At 40.1% G+C, this 15,917-nt stretch overlaps 1 protein-coding gene across 1 annotated transcript in view; it reads right to left on the minus strand.

The window, feature by feature from the left end:
- Foxj3 (forkhead box J3) overlaps positions 1-15,917 on the minus strand; it is a 100,907-nt gene that overhangs the window by 4,054 nt on the left and 80,936 nt on the right. Inside the window, 6 exon segments of the mRNA XM_052715576.1 lie at positions 478-585; positions 2,201-2,392; positions 3,625-3,726; positions 5,935-6,348; positions 6,799-6,973; positions 9,808-9,936. Of these exon segments, the coding sequence (XP_052571536.1) occupies positions 478-585; positions 2,201-2,392; positions 3,625-3,726; positions 5,935-6,348; positions 6,799-6,973; positions 9,808-9,936 (1,120 nt within the window).

Here is a 15,917-nt window from a genome sequence, read left to right on the forward strand (position 1 = left end):
AGGTCTCACACACCCTCACTGGCAAAGCCTGCTAACTGTCTTCTTCTCAGATAGGTAAAGTAAGTGAGAGGCAGTGTCAGGACCTGAGTCTTAGTTTAACCGCTCGTCAGCCTTGGAGTTCTGGGCAGCTTCTCTCCCGACCTCAATTCCTCATCTAGGGGATTTTTAAGGTTCCTTCCAGTTCTAATAGCATGCCCTAGTCTTCTAGCTACTTGTAACTTATACCTTTAGCCTGGAAACTATAGTTGGATTACTTCTCTGGAAGTAATAGAACAGAATCCACAGAAGCTAGTCAAAGCAGGCCTCTGAAAGCTGCATTAGGTCCTGTCAAAGCAAAAAAGCCTCAAAGATACTCTGCACCCTAGGCTGTAAAAAGAGAGCTCATGCCTTCTCAAAGTAGCCTCATTTACTGCGATGCAGCTCAAGCTTTTCAGCGTTAAACTCGAGGTCCCAAATGTAGTAGTACACACACTCTACCTGCCATCGTAGTTCCTGGAGTGCTGAGTGCCTGTGGGATATGAGGATAACCAGGGGGCGGCATCACTGAAGGAGGGAGATTTTGCCTGGAATCTATGTACAAATTTCCTAATCAAATTAAAAAACAGAAAAAGAGAAAACATGTTACCACTATCAGCAAAACAAAGCAAGCATTCTAATCTTGATGGAATGGTGACCTCCACGAAGCCAAGCAGGTAAGGCAGTCAGAGTGAGGAAGGAAATGGATCCTTCTGAAATGGACTTGGTCTATGAAACACCAGCGTACGCTCATAGAGGCAAGGACATCTGCAGTTGCCACTTCACTAAAGTTCAAAATTATACCCATGTTCATGACTTCACTTGACCCTCCCACTACCCACACAGAAGGCCAGACAGGAATCACCCACTTCTTTCTACAGAAGTCAAAGGAAGCTCAAAAATTTAAGTAGGCTCCCCAAGGACACAAGTCCCACAGAACCAGGAATTAGCATCCAGGCATTCTGGCTCAAAAGCTCTTTTTGCTGCTGCCCATATCTCTACTGCCTGAATTGTCCCCTTGACTGTCCATATGAGTGAGCACAGGTTGATTCACTAAGTGGCCAAGACACAAAGTAACAGTAAAGATGTGCACAAAGGCATGCTAAACCAAGCAAAGGTAACTTTAAAATGTATCACAAGTTTGCAGATGAGAAGCATAGACCTTATTTAAATGGAATTTGGGGGGATTCTTAAGGCATTTTCACTACAAGACCCATCAAGGTTAACAGCTCAAAAGGGTCAAATACATCGAATCACAATGGAAAATACTGAGAAAAACAGCATCATGACCCTCCTTAGTAATTCTAGGGAAGGAAAGCCATAAAGCTAGCCTTCATCCTACCACCTAGAATTTTGAGAAGGTCACGTCATAGGGATGCTAGTGTCTCACATAAATTACACTTGGATTCAACCAATGCAATAAAGCTAAAAAGCAACCACTATGTTTCCTAGGAAGGAAAGAAAAGCCTGTCTCTACTATTAATAAAGTAAGGCACACCAGATTTGGCTGCTCCCAAGTTTTCAATAGTATAGGAAAACCTGACCTGTGCCCAGGCTTGAGATGGCCTCAGAGATGACCTAGTCCAACACCCCCTCTACTCATACATGGGGAAACAGGAGCAGACTCTAAGTCTAAGTCCCAGCTTGTTACCTCCAAGATAATTTGCTGAAATTCTGTCACTTTCCTAACACTTGTATTTTCACAGGGAAAAACAAAACAAAGACACAAACAAGCAAAAACATGCAATAATTTCTCATTTTTCCATGCCCTCATTACAGAGCCTCACAATGACAACTTGACATTATCTGCACTCTTCAAAAGAACCTTGAACTTTTCATTTTAACATCCTTAGAAGATTGAACATTTTGATTTTTGCAGCAAGTCTACACAAACTTAAAGTGAAATAATTTCATAACTATGTTTTTTTAAAATGCAAATATCTTTTAGAGACTTGTTTAATAACAATAAAAAGTTAAAAATGTTAAAGGATAATAGTAAATAATTCACACAAATCACAACAGAATAGTCTTTTACCTCAAATTTTCAAAGACACACTTAAATCATTTGCCATTACTCATTTCTTACAAACAACACAATGTACATGGATCAACATCACCCTGAGTGACACGTCACATGCCTGTTCCCTAGGACAGTGAATTTATGTAAGTGTATGTAAGCCCATACCTGCCCCAATGTGTTGGGAAGGCTTCGCTGGGTGCATGGCACCATGGCACACGTTCTGCTGAACATTGCTCTGTGAGTGGATAAGGCCAGTCTGTGTGAAGAACTGATTAAGAGAGGAACAGAGATCAGCAAACTGAACCTGATCTAATGACCAGTTCTTGAGATCCGCCTGCCTCATACTCTCCATCAGACCTACAAGGAAAGATGCGGGATACAGTGAGAATAACAACTCTAATACTTCACGGGAGCACCAATGTAAGTCTTCTCAACCCCCAGTCTCCACACACTCAGTTCCTCTGATGTAGCAGTTTATGATATTTAAGAATACCCAAGGGACTCAAAGTACTAGGCTTGAAGCACTCAGACCTGGATTCAAGCCTTAAAACCTGCATTTAAAAAAAAAAAAAAAAAGGGCCAGATCTGGTGGCATCCTTGTAACCTTGGTGTTTGGGGAAGTGAAAACAGGTCCCTGGAACTCACTCACTCGCCAGCCAGTCTAGCCTACCTGGTAAGCTCAGGCCAATGAGAGACCTTGTCTCAAAAAAGAATCTGAGGAGCATGGAAACAGGATGGAGGACAGGTAACGAGCCACATAGATTAATATAAATGGGTTAATTTAAGTTATAAGGGCTAGTTGGGAATAAACCTAAGCTAAGGCCAAGGATTCATAACTAATAGTAACTCTCCGTGTTATTATTTGGGGGCTGGTGGTCCAAAGAAAGTCCAATGAGAAAGCTTGCTACAAAGGCTCAGGGTGTAAAAATGCTCATTGTGCAAGCCTGCTGACCTGGATTCAATCTTAAGAGCCAATGGTAGAAGGACAGAATTGATTCACAAGAATCATCCTCTGATCTATACATGTGCACCTTGTGCACATGTATGTATGTATGTGCTGGCCCTCCTTATACACATACCAGACACATACGATAATAAATGGGGAAAAAAGTAAAAGGTGATAGTAACTGGGGAGCAACACTCGTGATTGTCCTACGGCCTCAAAAAGTAACTGCACACACAAACATGCAAACACACAAGCAAAAGGAAAGGGATGAGGCAAAACCTGATTCTTTTAAACATGGCTAATATTCCTGCAGAAATCTTGTATGTAATGTCTCCCTATATCAATTTATTATAAGTTTTTACAAATGTCCTTTAAGAACACTGCCACTGCATAAGCCATGCCTTTATATAAGATGGTGCTGCTTCTTTCTTTGAGACAGAATCTTGTTATGTGTCCCTGCTAGAGGACTATTTGCTATGTAGTCCATAGATGGACTCACTTTCAGCGATCCTCCTACCTCAGCTTACCAAGTGCTGGGAGAGCAGGCACATACCAACATACCTGGGAGGAGATGTTGACCTCAACAACAAAGAAACAATGTTTCAGAGAAAAGAGGTTCTATGTGAAAGGAACCAGCCCTTACCTTGGAACTGTGAAAGGTCTACATCTGACCAGTTAACACTGCTGGCAATTCGACAGCTTTCCTTCAGCATATCGAGTGTTGCATACCAATCGCTTGAAACCCCTAAAAAGTAATGTTGACAATACTGTTAACTCTGGGATAGTGACTGCTGGAAGAATACATGCAGGAAATGGCCTTATTTCTGACAGTGGCTGATCCCTGTCCAGTCTTAGAAAGGGACATTTACCAACTGTATTAGGCCTTGAGTCAATCTCCTTCAAAAGAGATAAACTTTCCATTTCTCTCCATTTTACAAGTAAAAGAAACAGAACACAGACATGTAATGTAGGATCCTGGCAACGAACTTAAAGCTTTAATGCTGGTCTTCTAATCTCTATTCTGGCAGTCTGCAAACAGCCAAATCACCTTATAAGCAAAACTTGGTACTAGCCCTTTTCATCTGTACAGTATAAATAATAACCAGGCAGAGAAATTCATGCAAATGAGTGTTCTTGACTCTTTCAAATTTCATTTTCCTACTCTGTAATTGACCTTAGAAGATACACTGTTGTTGGGGGATAAAGCTCAGTGTTAGAGCACTTGCCTAGTGTGTGGTGAGGCCATAGGTTCAATCTCCTACATCACCAAAAAGCTATTCTCTTCCTAAGTTATAAAGGACAGTTTCTATTTAGAAGCAACACAGTATAAAGAAATGTTCCAACTTATGGGACTGGATAGGATCATACAGTGAGAGGAGATGCTAACAAGCTCAGGCAACCTTAGGAATGAGAAATGCCTTAACATAGTCTTCCAGAAGTGAGTAAATGCTACCCACTGCATAAATGTTGCTGGCTTTATTCCTTTTTGAATACCTGGTGTTATGGGTATCAAAGTCAGGTCAGCATTATGAATCTAAGTTCCACCACCCACTGTCAATGTCATCTTATGCAAACAGCTTCAGCTCTTTAGAGCTATGCTTTTCCTACTATAAAATTTGCTAAGTTATACTTGATTTGGAGAATCATGATTTGGAGAAGAATGATAATGTATCTGGTTGTCTAGTACACAATGGGTACTCAAGTAGCTTCCGTTCCTGCTCTCATCCTTCCATTCCCCTCTATTAAGGAAAATTTGTCTAGTCTCACCTCACCTGGTGTAATTCACTGGACTGAAATAGTATCAGGACACTATGATTACTTCTGACTCCCTAGGGCTGTCTTCTCAGTAAGGTACCACTGGCAAAGATGAGAGTACCAATCATTAATTCCAATTGGACTTTTCTCCCTAGCACCACAGACGACAACTTCTTCTTTTTTTTTTTTTTTTGGTTTTTCGAGACAAGGTTTCTCTGTGTAGCTTTGCGCCTTTCCTGGATCTCGCTCTGTAGACCAGGCTGGCCTCGAACTCACAGAGATCCGCCTGCCTCTGCCTCCCAAGTGCTGAGATTAAAGGCGTGCGCCACCACCGCCCGGCAGCACCACAGACTTCTATTTCCTAAAACCACCCAATCTGTTCATTAACCATTCCCTCAGAACATATGAACAACAGGCTTAAGTTTTTGAAGAATATATTGATATTTATATGGCATACAACACCATCTGCCTTGTCCTTAAAAAGTTTTAATTCTACAATACAACTTTCTCAAGGCATGTATCTAAAATAACTGCAAAATGTCTAGGAAATATTTCATTAAGGAAGAAAATTTTCAATTACATTATGGAATCTACTTAGAATTATTAACTAGGAAAACAAAATCAACCATTAAAGTCAAACAAAAAATTTAAAAAGCTTTTGTCTGATAAATTTTTAAAATACTCATTTTGATTTTTTATTTTAGTAAAATAAAAGATAGACCACAGGTTTGAGACTAGATCAGACTACCTGCTGAGAAACTCTTAAAAAACAAAAAAACAATAAGCAATTTACTCTGTCATAAGGGCCTAATAAGGACTTAAGTACAAGTCTTTACAGCCGAACCTGTGCTGTTTCTTTTACACTTACATGGAATCACAAGATTGCAAACAGATTACACACACATTCCACTCTTTCCAATCTCACTAGAAGCAGTGGCTAGGGCAATACAAAAATCTTTAAAAAAAAAAAAAAAATCAACAACCCTGTGAGGCTGAGTTTGCCTATACTGCCAATGTATTTCAATTAAGGAAATCTTCAGGTCACCCATAGGTTGAATGAGATGTAATTACAGGACTACAGTAAAGAAAGAAGAAAGGAAACAAGTAGAAAGGGCTTCAGTAGTAAGTACTACACGAGACCCAGATAACAAAGGACAGGTCTAATTCCGTTATTCAAACACAAGCACAAGAAACTTACCAGAATTACAGGATACCTGCTGTGGGGGTGGGGGTGGCTGATGTGCTAACGTCTGATGCTGATGGTTTGGATGATGCTGTATGTGCTGATGTGGAGAGGGGTGCTGGGAGTGAGGTGGCTGGAGCTGGCTGTGTTGCTGTGGGTGTGATGCTGGGTGCTGGGGACGCTGTGGGTGCTGTGGTAAACCATGCGGTCGATGGGGTGTGTGTGGAGAGGGCTGTGTGTGCATTTGGGGGTGGGACAGTGAGACCTGGGCAACCGAATTACTACCTGTGGCACTGAGGCCACTGTGACTGTTGGGCAGGCTGCTTTGGTTACTGTGTGGGTGAGAGCTCACTGTACTGCTAGGAGAGTGCTGATAGGAGCAGGAAGTGTGGGACTGCTGGGAAGATTCAGAAGGGATGCTCATCAAACCTACAACAGAAGAAGATCATTTACAGTCACATTTCCTTCTGTCGTATGACACCTGCAGTAGCATTTTTTTTTTACAGAGCAAGGCATACACATGCAAGGAAACAACATGTGAACACACACGCACGCACACTTTTTAAAAAGTGCCATAAACAAACCCACAAACACGGTGCTATTAAACTCCAGTGGCTACCTCATTGTTAATGCTAATCAGAACAAAAACATAACCCATGTATTCTTGTGGTGTGAGAATTCTTCAGCACAGTGCTCGAAGATGCCCTTATAATCAAGTAAACTCTGTATGCCACAACATAACTACACAGAGGTCAGTAAGCAACCAGAGGCACAATACAACCTCACCCAAACCTCATCATAGAGACTCTAAAATAAAGCAAGTGAAATTAAAACATTTATATTACAAAAAAAACCAATGACATTTAAAAAGCAGCTCACCTTGTTGACTGAGTGACTGCTCAAAAACTGACTTATAAAGACTCCGAAATGAGGCACTGAGATCTTCAAAGTTGTATTCTGTGAAAAGCAGTTGTTTGTCTCGTTCTGGAAGATTGTACTGTGGCTGCTGCTGAGGCGTTAATGATTGAGAGACTGGTTCTGGATGGTTAGTCACCTAATAAAAAACAACAATGAATATAATGGCTTGATATTAGTGCCAGCTCTGGAATCCAAGTCAATAACCTCAGCCTATGGCTTTCCCATCCTTTAGCCAGGCACACCTTTTAAGTGTCACAGAGAAAAATCATTGACATGGATCTTGAGGAACCACAGAAATCCTATCCAGCCCCCACATGCATAAGAAAGACAGTAAGTTCAAAGAAATTCAATGACTTGTGAAGACAATGCACATGAGAGACTTGCTGGGACAGAAATTCTCCCTATCTCTTCATCGTGATTTCTATGGACTGCACTATACTATAAAGCTACCAACACTGTTTCTATTTCTTTGTATCATCTTTATATAAGTTCAAATACCATCAGCAGACATATGACACTGCCCAAAACAGCACTCTTCGTTTCTAGAAGGTTTTGTTTTGGCTCTTTTGGGGGGCCTGCCACCCAGCTCCCAAATAAATCACACACAGAGGCTTATTCTTAATTAAGAATGCCTGGCCTTAGCTTGGCTTGTTTCATGCTAGCTTTCCTTAACTTAAATTATCCCATCTGTCTTTTGGCTCTGAGCTTTTCCTTTTCTCTTACTTCTGTGAATCTTACTCTTTCTCCATGGCTTGCTGTGTAACTGGGTGGCTGGCCTCTGGAGTCCTCCTCCTTCTCTGGCTGCAAGACCTCTTCTCCCAGATTTCTCCCTCTATATATTCTCTCTGCCTGCCAGCCCCATCTATCCTCTCTCCTGCCTTGCTATTGGCCAGCTCTTTATTAGACCATCAGGTGTTTTACACAGGCACAGTAACACAGCTTCACAGAGTTAAACAAATGCAACATAAACAAAAGTAACAACCTTAAAATAATATTCTACTCCAAGAAGGAACTGAAGGGACAAGAATGGAAGAGGGAAGGGCTGGAGAGATGGCTTAGCGGTTAAGGGCACTGGCTGCTCTTCCAGAGGTCCTGAGTTCAATTCCCAGCAACCACATGGTGGCTCACAACCATCCGTAATGAGATCTGGTGCCCTCTTCTGGCCTGTAGGCAAATATGCAGACAGAACACTGTATACATAATAAATAAATAAATCTTTAGGCGCAAAGCTACACAGAGAAACCCTGTCTCGAAAAACAAAAACAAAAACAAACAAAAAAAAAGAATGGAAGAGGGAAACACTACAGAAGACTGGAGCTGTAAGGCCCTTGCTGGAGGGCCTGCTCAAAAATGTACAAGACCCTGAGAACACTCCTAATACCAACTCCTGCCCTCTAAAGAAACCCAAAACAACTCCCAAATCTGTAAACCCAAAGGAGATCCTGAACAAAAGGGAACAGGCAGGAGCCTTGAGTTATACAGGTAGCAGTGAAAGACCACCAACACCTCAAAAATAAGAAGCACTGAGTGTATGTTAAGTTTAAAAGGCATATTTGTGCATTTATGCTCTCATGAGTTAGCTGCCTGCATACCATGACATGTATGCAATCATGAGGACTGAAATTTGGGTCCCTGGAATCCAAGCAGAACTGGATGCAGGAGCATCCACCTGGAATCCCAGCAGGCCTAGGACAAGATGGAGAATGCTGGGAAGCTCAAAGCTCATCTAGTCTGCATCGTGCAGCTATGAACAAGAATTATCTCTGAAAACAGCACAACCTGAAATGAGCTTTTTTTAAAATGACTATATTTATTTTTTTTTGTGGTGCTAGGGATGGAACCCAAGGCCCTGCACATGCTAGGCAAATGCTCTGCTACTGAGTTACACCTACAGCCTTTTATCATCTGTATTTTTGAAGGGTTCTATCAAAAAGTGATAAATTACCATTTGTTTAGTGTTCTGCAATTTAAGGTCTGTACACTCACTGAAAATTAGTTATTCAAAATGATGCCCATAAGCCATTTGCAGTAACAAGGAAAATATTAATTTTCTTTCTTTTTTCTTTAGTTTCTCTAATTCCAGTTCCAAGGAATCTAAAGGCCCTTACATACACATCCACAGACACATATGAATACAAAACACCCATAAAATAAATTTATTATAAAAATAAACCTTTTTATATTTTAAAAATCTTTTATGAAGGAGAATGGCTCCACCAGCTGCATCCTGGTGACCTTATACATGACCACACAAATTATAAAGGAAAAGCTCAATGGCAGAATATTAATGTCAGACTTTGTGATGAGAAGTGGTTTTGTGAAGAGTAAGCTTTCATCTGCCTTCCTATCTTGTGAGGCAACCATAGGGCAGCTTCTCATTGGTCTCCCTGGTTCAGTGAGGGATAGGTCTGTCTTAGTCTCCAAATGGCTATTACTGCATGTCATATAACTGCTCAGCTGCCATATAAAATTGATTCCTCCTCTAGAGCAACCCACTATTCATGTAGTCTGTCTCATGTTTAACAGGAAGGACTGTAACCAGATCCTCCAAAAAGAACATCTGATAACCCAAGGGTCATCTTCTTCTAAGAGGTAGTAAATGAATACAAGAGTAAGATGTTTATATAAACAAATCCCTTCACAGCAAGACTTTGTTTTCTAGACTAAAATACAAAATAAATTTGTTCTACCAGCTGAATTAATTGATTAGAGAAAAATATACATTTCATCTTTCACTCATCTTATTTATATGTATGTGTTGGCATGCATGTGCCATGATACACATGTGGAGGCCAGAGGATAACTTGCAGAAGTCAGTTCTTCCCCTGCACCATGTGGATTCTGGGGATGGAATCCATGGAGCTACCTCATTAGGCCACATTTTCATTTTTTTAGTTGGCATTTCAAGTATGCTTGGTTGAATTTTTGTACTAAATGAATATCCAACAAAGAAACTTCATCAGGACTTACCGGTGTATAACTATGCACACTTCCAACACTGTTCAAATTAACAGATGCCAAACTCTGGTCTGAGAGACTGTTGTTAAGGCTGCTTCGTGGGCTATCACTCCCGTCCTGATCAGTGTTGTACAATGTCACCTGGAATGAAAAGAAAAGCAACATCTGAATACACAGTTCCTAAAGTGAAGAGGGCTGGAAAGTAGCACCACAAAACCACAACGGAGCCTACAGCAAGAAACAGAAAGCCAGTGGTCTTTTCTTCAGCATTTGTGCCGATTCCACGTTCAAATGTCAGTTCCCTATCACCATGAAACCATTTTCTTACTGCTCTCAATCTAAAGTACATACTTGTCTAGAACATAAACAAAATGTAGGAGGAGTAAACATTTAATATCAGAAGGTAATTAAAATAGTCATTAATCTAACTACATGTTAATATTAAGTTTTTCATTCCAGTGAAGAAGAAAATGAAAGAGTGATGTCTGACTTGATAGGAGACAGCAAGCTCCTTATTAGCTGCTTCCACATGCAGTCTGTTGATGTGTCGCTTTAAGTGCAAGTACAAAAAACATTAATGAACTTCTCACGTAACTGTGGATAGTCTTTGATACATCAAAACATACCAAGTATCGAGTTTTTAAAAACTGAAGTTGAAATATGGAATTAGAAACCATGGCAATAAACTTTTTATACTCAGTTAAAATTTGTTCTACCTTGTACTTTGAATTAACTGCACATTATTATCTACACGTTATAACATCATCTGGAATATAATTTCGTAAGTGACCTTCTAAGTGTTGACATATTTCACTATCATACCTGTTAACATCACCCCAATTCCACTAGAAACATCTTCGCAGTGAAAAGGTAGCAGACTCACTGTAGTGGAGTCTCCTAAAATTGTATGTTTTTCATTTGAAAGCTAAGATTTCACCACAAGAACCAGATAATGCTGACTGTTTTCCTTGGAGCAGCAGAATCACTGTGTTCATTTGTAAAAAATTATTTGCCAACACTCAAACTAAATAATCTGTCACAGTTGTTCTTTCAAGTAAAAACAGTAATCTGTGAACACAGGAGCTTTCAACTTAACCACACACATAAATACTAAACAGACTCGTGTTCTGTGGTAACAATTTAATAAAACTACTTTTCCTGCTTTACCAAAGTAAACCTAGTTTTAAGTTTTGTTTAGCTTGAGCTCTGTGGCAGTGAAAAATACAGAGCCCTTCTAATACAGAGGGTGCCATTGCCTCAAGTAGGCTAACATGCCAGTAGGCTAATTTACCTACCGCTTTTGGTACTCCAGTGAAAATACAAATACAAAACCAACAAATATGCCGGGCGGCAGTGGTGCACACCTTTAATCCCAGCATTCAGAGACAGAGCCAGGCAGATCTCTATGAGTTCGAGACCAGCCTAGTCTACAGAACAAGATCCAGGACAGGCACCAAAACTGCACGGAGAAACCCTGTCTCAAAAAATCAAAACAAACAAACAAAAAACCCAACAACAACAAATATGTTATTATGAAGTTCTGACCTCAATGGACTCACTACAAAGGACTGAGTTCCTTGGACATCTATAGCTGACTACATTTTCGGAACTGCTGACACTACCTCACAGTTTTCCCCAAGCCCTGCTGATGCTTCTCCTAACCGTCCATGTCAGCAGTCACCCTCATCTCCTGTTTCATTATATGGATATCTACAACTACCGACAGGTTTTCCTAGTTTAGAATTATTTATGCTTACTCTTTCACAAAGCTTTATTTCCTACTGCATTATCTGCTGTAAATATTACTGCCTATTAAAAATATTTTATCTGACTGAGAACTTTATCATTATCTTTTATAATTTAGACTTCAGATCTATCTACAATTGGCTTTTCTAAACAGAAGATGACTTTTCCTTGTATACTTAATGAAGACCTTGCTGGATTTATTCAAAGAGTCTGTCTATAATTATGTTAGCACCACAGTTTCATTTACAGTAGGCTTTCTCTTGCTTAATATCTGGAAGAATAAATTCTCCTTTAAGTTTGTGTGTGCAGACCGGAGCTCCTCAGGTGCCAAGATCAACCAGCAATGTTATCTACTTCTTTGTGACAGTGATTCTCGTTGACTTAGTTTAGCAATTAAGCTAAACTGGACGGCCACTGAGCCAGGGATCCTCCTTTTTCCACCCACTCAGTGTGAGGGTTACAATGCACATCACCATGCCCAGCATCTTTACAAGGGTTCTAGGATTCACCCAGGCACTCGTGTTTGTAAGGTTCTGTGGTTTGAATAGGAAATGTCCCCCCACACCCACATATTTAGCACTTGGCCCCCAGTTGGTGGTGCCATTTGGGAAGGTTGTGAGGTCTCCTGGGGGTGTGAACCTTGAGATTCTATAGTGTTGCACCACTTACTGTTCACTTTCTGCTTTCTGAATGCTGGTGCAATGTGACCAGCTGGCCCCTGCTGCCATGGCATCCCCACCACAGTGAGTGGAAAACCTTCCTCCCTTAAATTCTTTCTAGTCAGGGACTCTGTCACACGAATAAGCAAGGAACTACTACAACTGGCAACTGCTGTACCAACTGAGCCCCATATTTTCTTTCTGGCCATTTGGCTCCCCACATTCTCAGTTTGTCATCTATCTATCTATCTATCTATCTATCTATCTATCTATCTATCTACCTACCTACCTACCTATCTCCCTCCCTCCCTCCCTCCTTCCCCATAAGCATATCAGGATTTTGACTGACATCACATCAGCATCAATGAAGAAAAACTGACTTTTTTTTTTTATAATAGTCTTCTACATAAGGACTGTGTATTTACTTAGTTATGGCTTTATTTTCTGTCAATAATAATTTAAAGTTTCAGCCGGGCGGTGGTGGCGCACGCCTTTAATCCCAGCATTCGGGAGGCAGAGCCAGGCGGATCTCTGTGAGTTCGAGGCCAGCCTGGGCTACCAAGTGAGTTCCAGGAGAGGCGCAAAGCTACACAGAGAAACCCTGTCTCGAAAAACCAAAAAAAAAAAATTTAAAGTTTCATGTAGAATTCATCTTTTATTTAATTCTAGGTACTTGGTATACTTTAATGCTAACTTAAATGTTTCCCTTAAAATATCCTAAGCCAGTGAGATATCTCAATGGGAAAAAGCATTTGCTGCCAAATATGATGACCTGAGTTTAATCTCTAGACCCTCCATGGTGGAAGGAGGAAAAAACTCTGGAAAGTTATCCTCTGACCTCCACACATGTGCAGTGGTCCTCCTCCCCACAGTTAATTAATATAAATAAAAAAAAAATCTCCCGTGGATAGTTATAGAAATACAACTGATTTCTAAGATCAAATGCTAGTCTACTATCAAGAGGTTTTACTAAATTTACATCTTAAAACACTATTGTTTTATTAGTATTCTTTTGAATTTTCTATGTAAACAATCAAGTTATATCTGTGACTGACAACTTAAGAGCTTCTTTTATTTCCCCATGTGTCTACATAAAATCTTCAACATGTCTTTTAGCTTCTCTGTGAACAGCATTCTTAACAGTCTTAATGATCTTTCCTAGACTAGTCCAACCATACATGTTATTTCTGGTCTGACTGCTGAAATTCTCCACATGGCTCTTTTCTTCCTTCCTATTTCTCTGCCTCCTGGACCTTTCTGTTGTTTGGAGACTAGTGCTAGAGCTGTAGGTGTGCATCACCACACCCAGCTGCCTGGTACTTTCTTACCTCATACCAGGCATTGTGACTTTCACCTTTTCCAGACATGTTTTTGTGTCCTTATAAATGTTCTCTGGCTTCTCATTCGTTGATTATTGTAATCTAAAATACTTTCTACTTCCTGACTTCTCATTTTATTACCATTGTCCTTCACTGCATTTGTTTTGCTTGTTTTCAGACACTCAAGTCATTAATATTTAACATTTCTGAGGCCTATTATACATAATTGAGGCCATTACTTTATATATCATAGGCTTAAGTCACTTGTATTTTTCATTGACTTACAAGCATTTTCTAATTTATATCATATTTCTTTGATCTTTTTATTGTTTTTTTTTAATAACCTGTAGTAGTGGTTTATAAAGGCATGGAACTTTGATCAGTAATTTATGGAAAATTATAGCTCTGGATGATCACCAAATGGAATTCAGCTGTCTTCTAATAAGAATACTCATCCACCACCACTCTACAAACAGTTAAGGCTAGTCTATCATCACCTCTCCTTATTCACAGAACAAACTCTACCCAATATAACTTGGCAGCCTGCAGTATTCACCACAGCTCTCATTGAAGATTGCAATTTTTGTCCCCTGTCTGGAAAAACTGCTAGATTCTGGCTAGTAGTGAGTCTACTTTGTTTATAAATCTGAGCCCAAGCTTGCAGAATTTGGATTTAATAAATACTTAAAAGTTGATATTACGTACAGAAACCTCAACTCCTGAGAGTCCTCAGGATCTTGTCTCCTAAATATCCATCCATTCATTTCATAGTTCTCTCCCTCTGGTTTCTGTATCCTCACTCAGGCCTGCTCCAGGCAGCTGTATTTTCCCGGTCCCTGAATCACTAACTGTCTCTGTCTCCATCGCTGCCTTCCTCTTTGGCCCCTTATGCACATGTGCAAGTGTACGTGTTGGGTGGGGAAAGACAGGCAGAACGGTGTTTCTGGTATTGGGTATCTGGAAAAAGAAATCTAAAAACTGCAGCTTCTGCCGGGTGGTGGTGGTGCACACCTTTAATCCCAGCACTTGGGAGGCAGAGGCAGGCAGATATCTTTGAGTTCGAGGCCAGTCTGGCTACAGAGTAAGTTCCAGGAAAGGCGCAAAGCTACACAGAGAAAAAAACAAAAACAAAAACAAAAACAAACAACAACAACAACAAAATTGCAGCTTCTTGGACATCATATGACTTGGTCAGAAAGTCCTAACATTATTTCTTCCTGGGTCCTAATAACTTTAGCTGTCCATGTTTAGGCCCTCAGCATCTCTTAAGACTACTGCAAAAGCTGTATTAGAGATTTCTGGTTTCAATCCATACACTTCATCAGAAATTTTTCAGTTTAGCTGCCCATCATTAGAGATGCTATTCAGATGTACAGATGTCTATGTAGGGCTTATTCACAAAGATAGAGTAACCAAACTATTAGGACATCACAGAACTCTATCACCACCAGGAAACACAAACACCCCCTTCCCCTTAAGTGACTGTGATCATTCCACAAATTGCCATGTGGAAAGAAAAAATATTATACCTCCACTCCCAGTATCCTTTCAAAATTGAAATCTGATTATGTCACGAATAGGACCTTGACAATCTTTACCTTTCTACAAACAAATCCCATAGGTGCATGATATATACATTTGTACTTACATATGTGCATGAGAAAATGGAAGAGTGAAAAGAAGAAACAGTGCAGACACAGGCTAGAAGAGAAGAGGGCAAAAGCTACAGGGACAAGGTGAAAGCAAGAGTGAAGAGTGTGAGCATAAAGAACAAAGATGCAAGGCCTCAAGACTCCGTGGTCCAGAGGAAGAGTCAAAGCATGTTCAGACTTCTGACAAAGATTGCACTCCACTATGTATATAATCGCCAACATCACCAAAAATACAACAGACTACCAAATGCAATTTCTGGGTGCATTTACAGACTTGAATATCACAAAAACAGGCTGACTGCCGTTACAATATCTTTATACAGCTCTTAGACTCATGCAAATTGCTTGATTTACTGGACTCTGTTGACTCCTGTGGCGACTACTTTTGTCAACTTGACAGAATCTAGAATCACTGCAGATGGGGCCTCTTAACTGTGGGTAGGACCATTCCTTGGGTGGAGATTCTGGACTATGTAAAAATGGAGAAATCAAGCTAAGTACTGACATTCATCATTCTGTAACCCTAGTTCCCTGCCATGATGGACTGTACTCTTAAGTTGTGAGTCAGGATAAGCCCTTTCTCACTCAAATTATTTGTCAGAGTACTTTATAAAATCAACAAGAAAAGAAACTACAACAGAAAAATTCCATAAAATTTGACAATTTTTCCTTCAACCACATTATTTGGAAAGCCAATCAAATTTTCAAAACAAGTTGATAAAAGAAAATACTAGCTCAGAAATTCT

Source organism: Peromyscus californicus, unplaced genomic scaffold, assembly GCF_007827085.1.
Source record: "Peromyscus californicus insignis strain IS unplaced genomic scaffold, ASM782708v3 Scaffold_5__1_contigs__length_169319896, whole genome shotgun sequence".
NCBI lineage: Eukaryota > Metazoa > Chordata > Mammalia > Rodentia > Cricetidae > Peromyscus > Peromyscus californicus.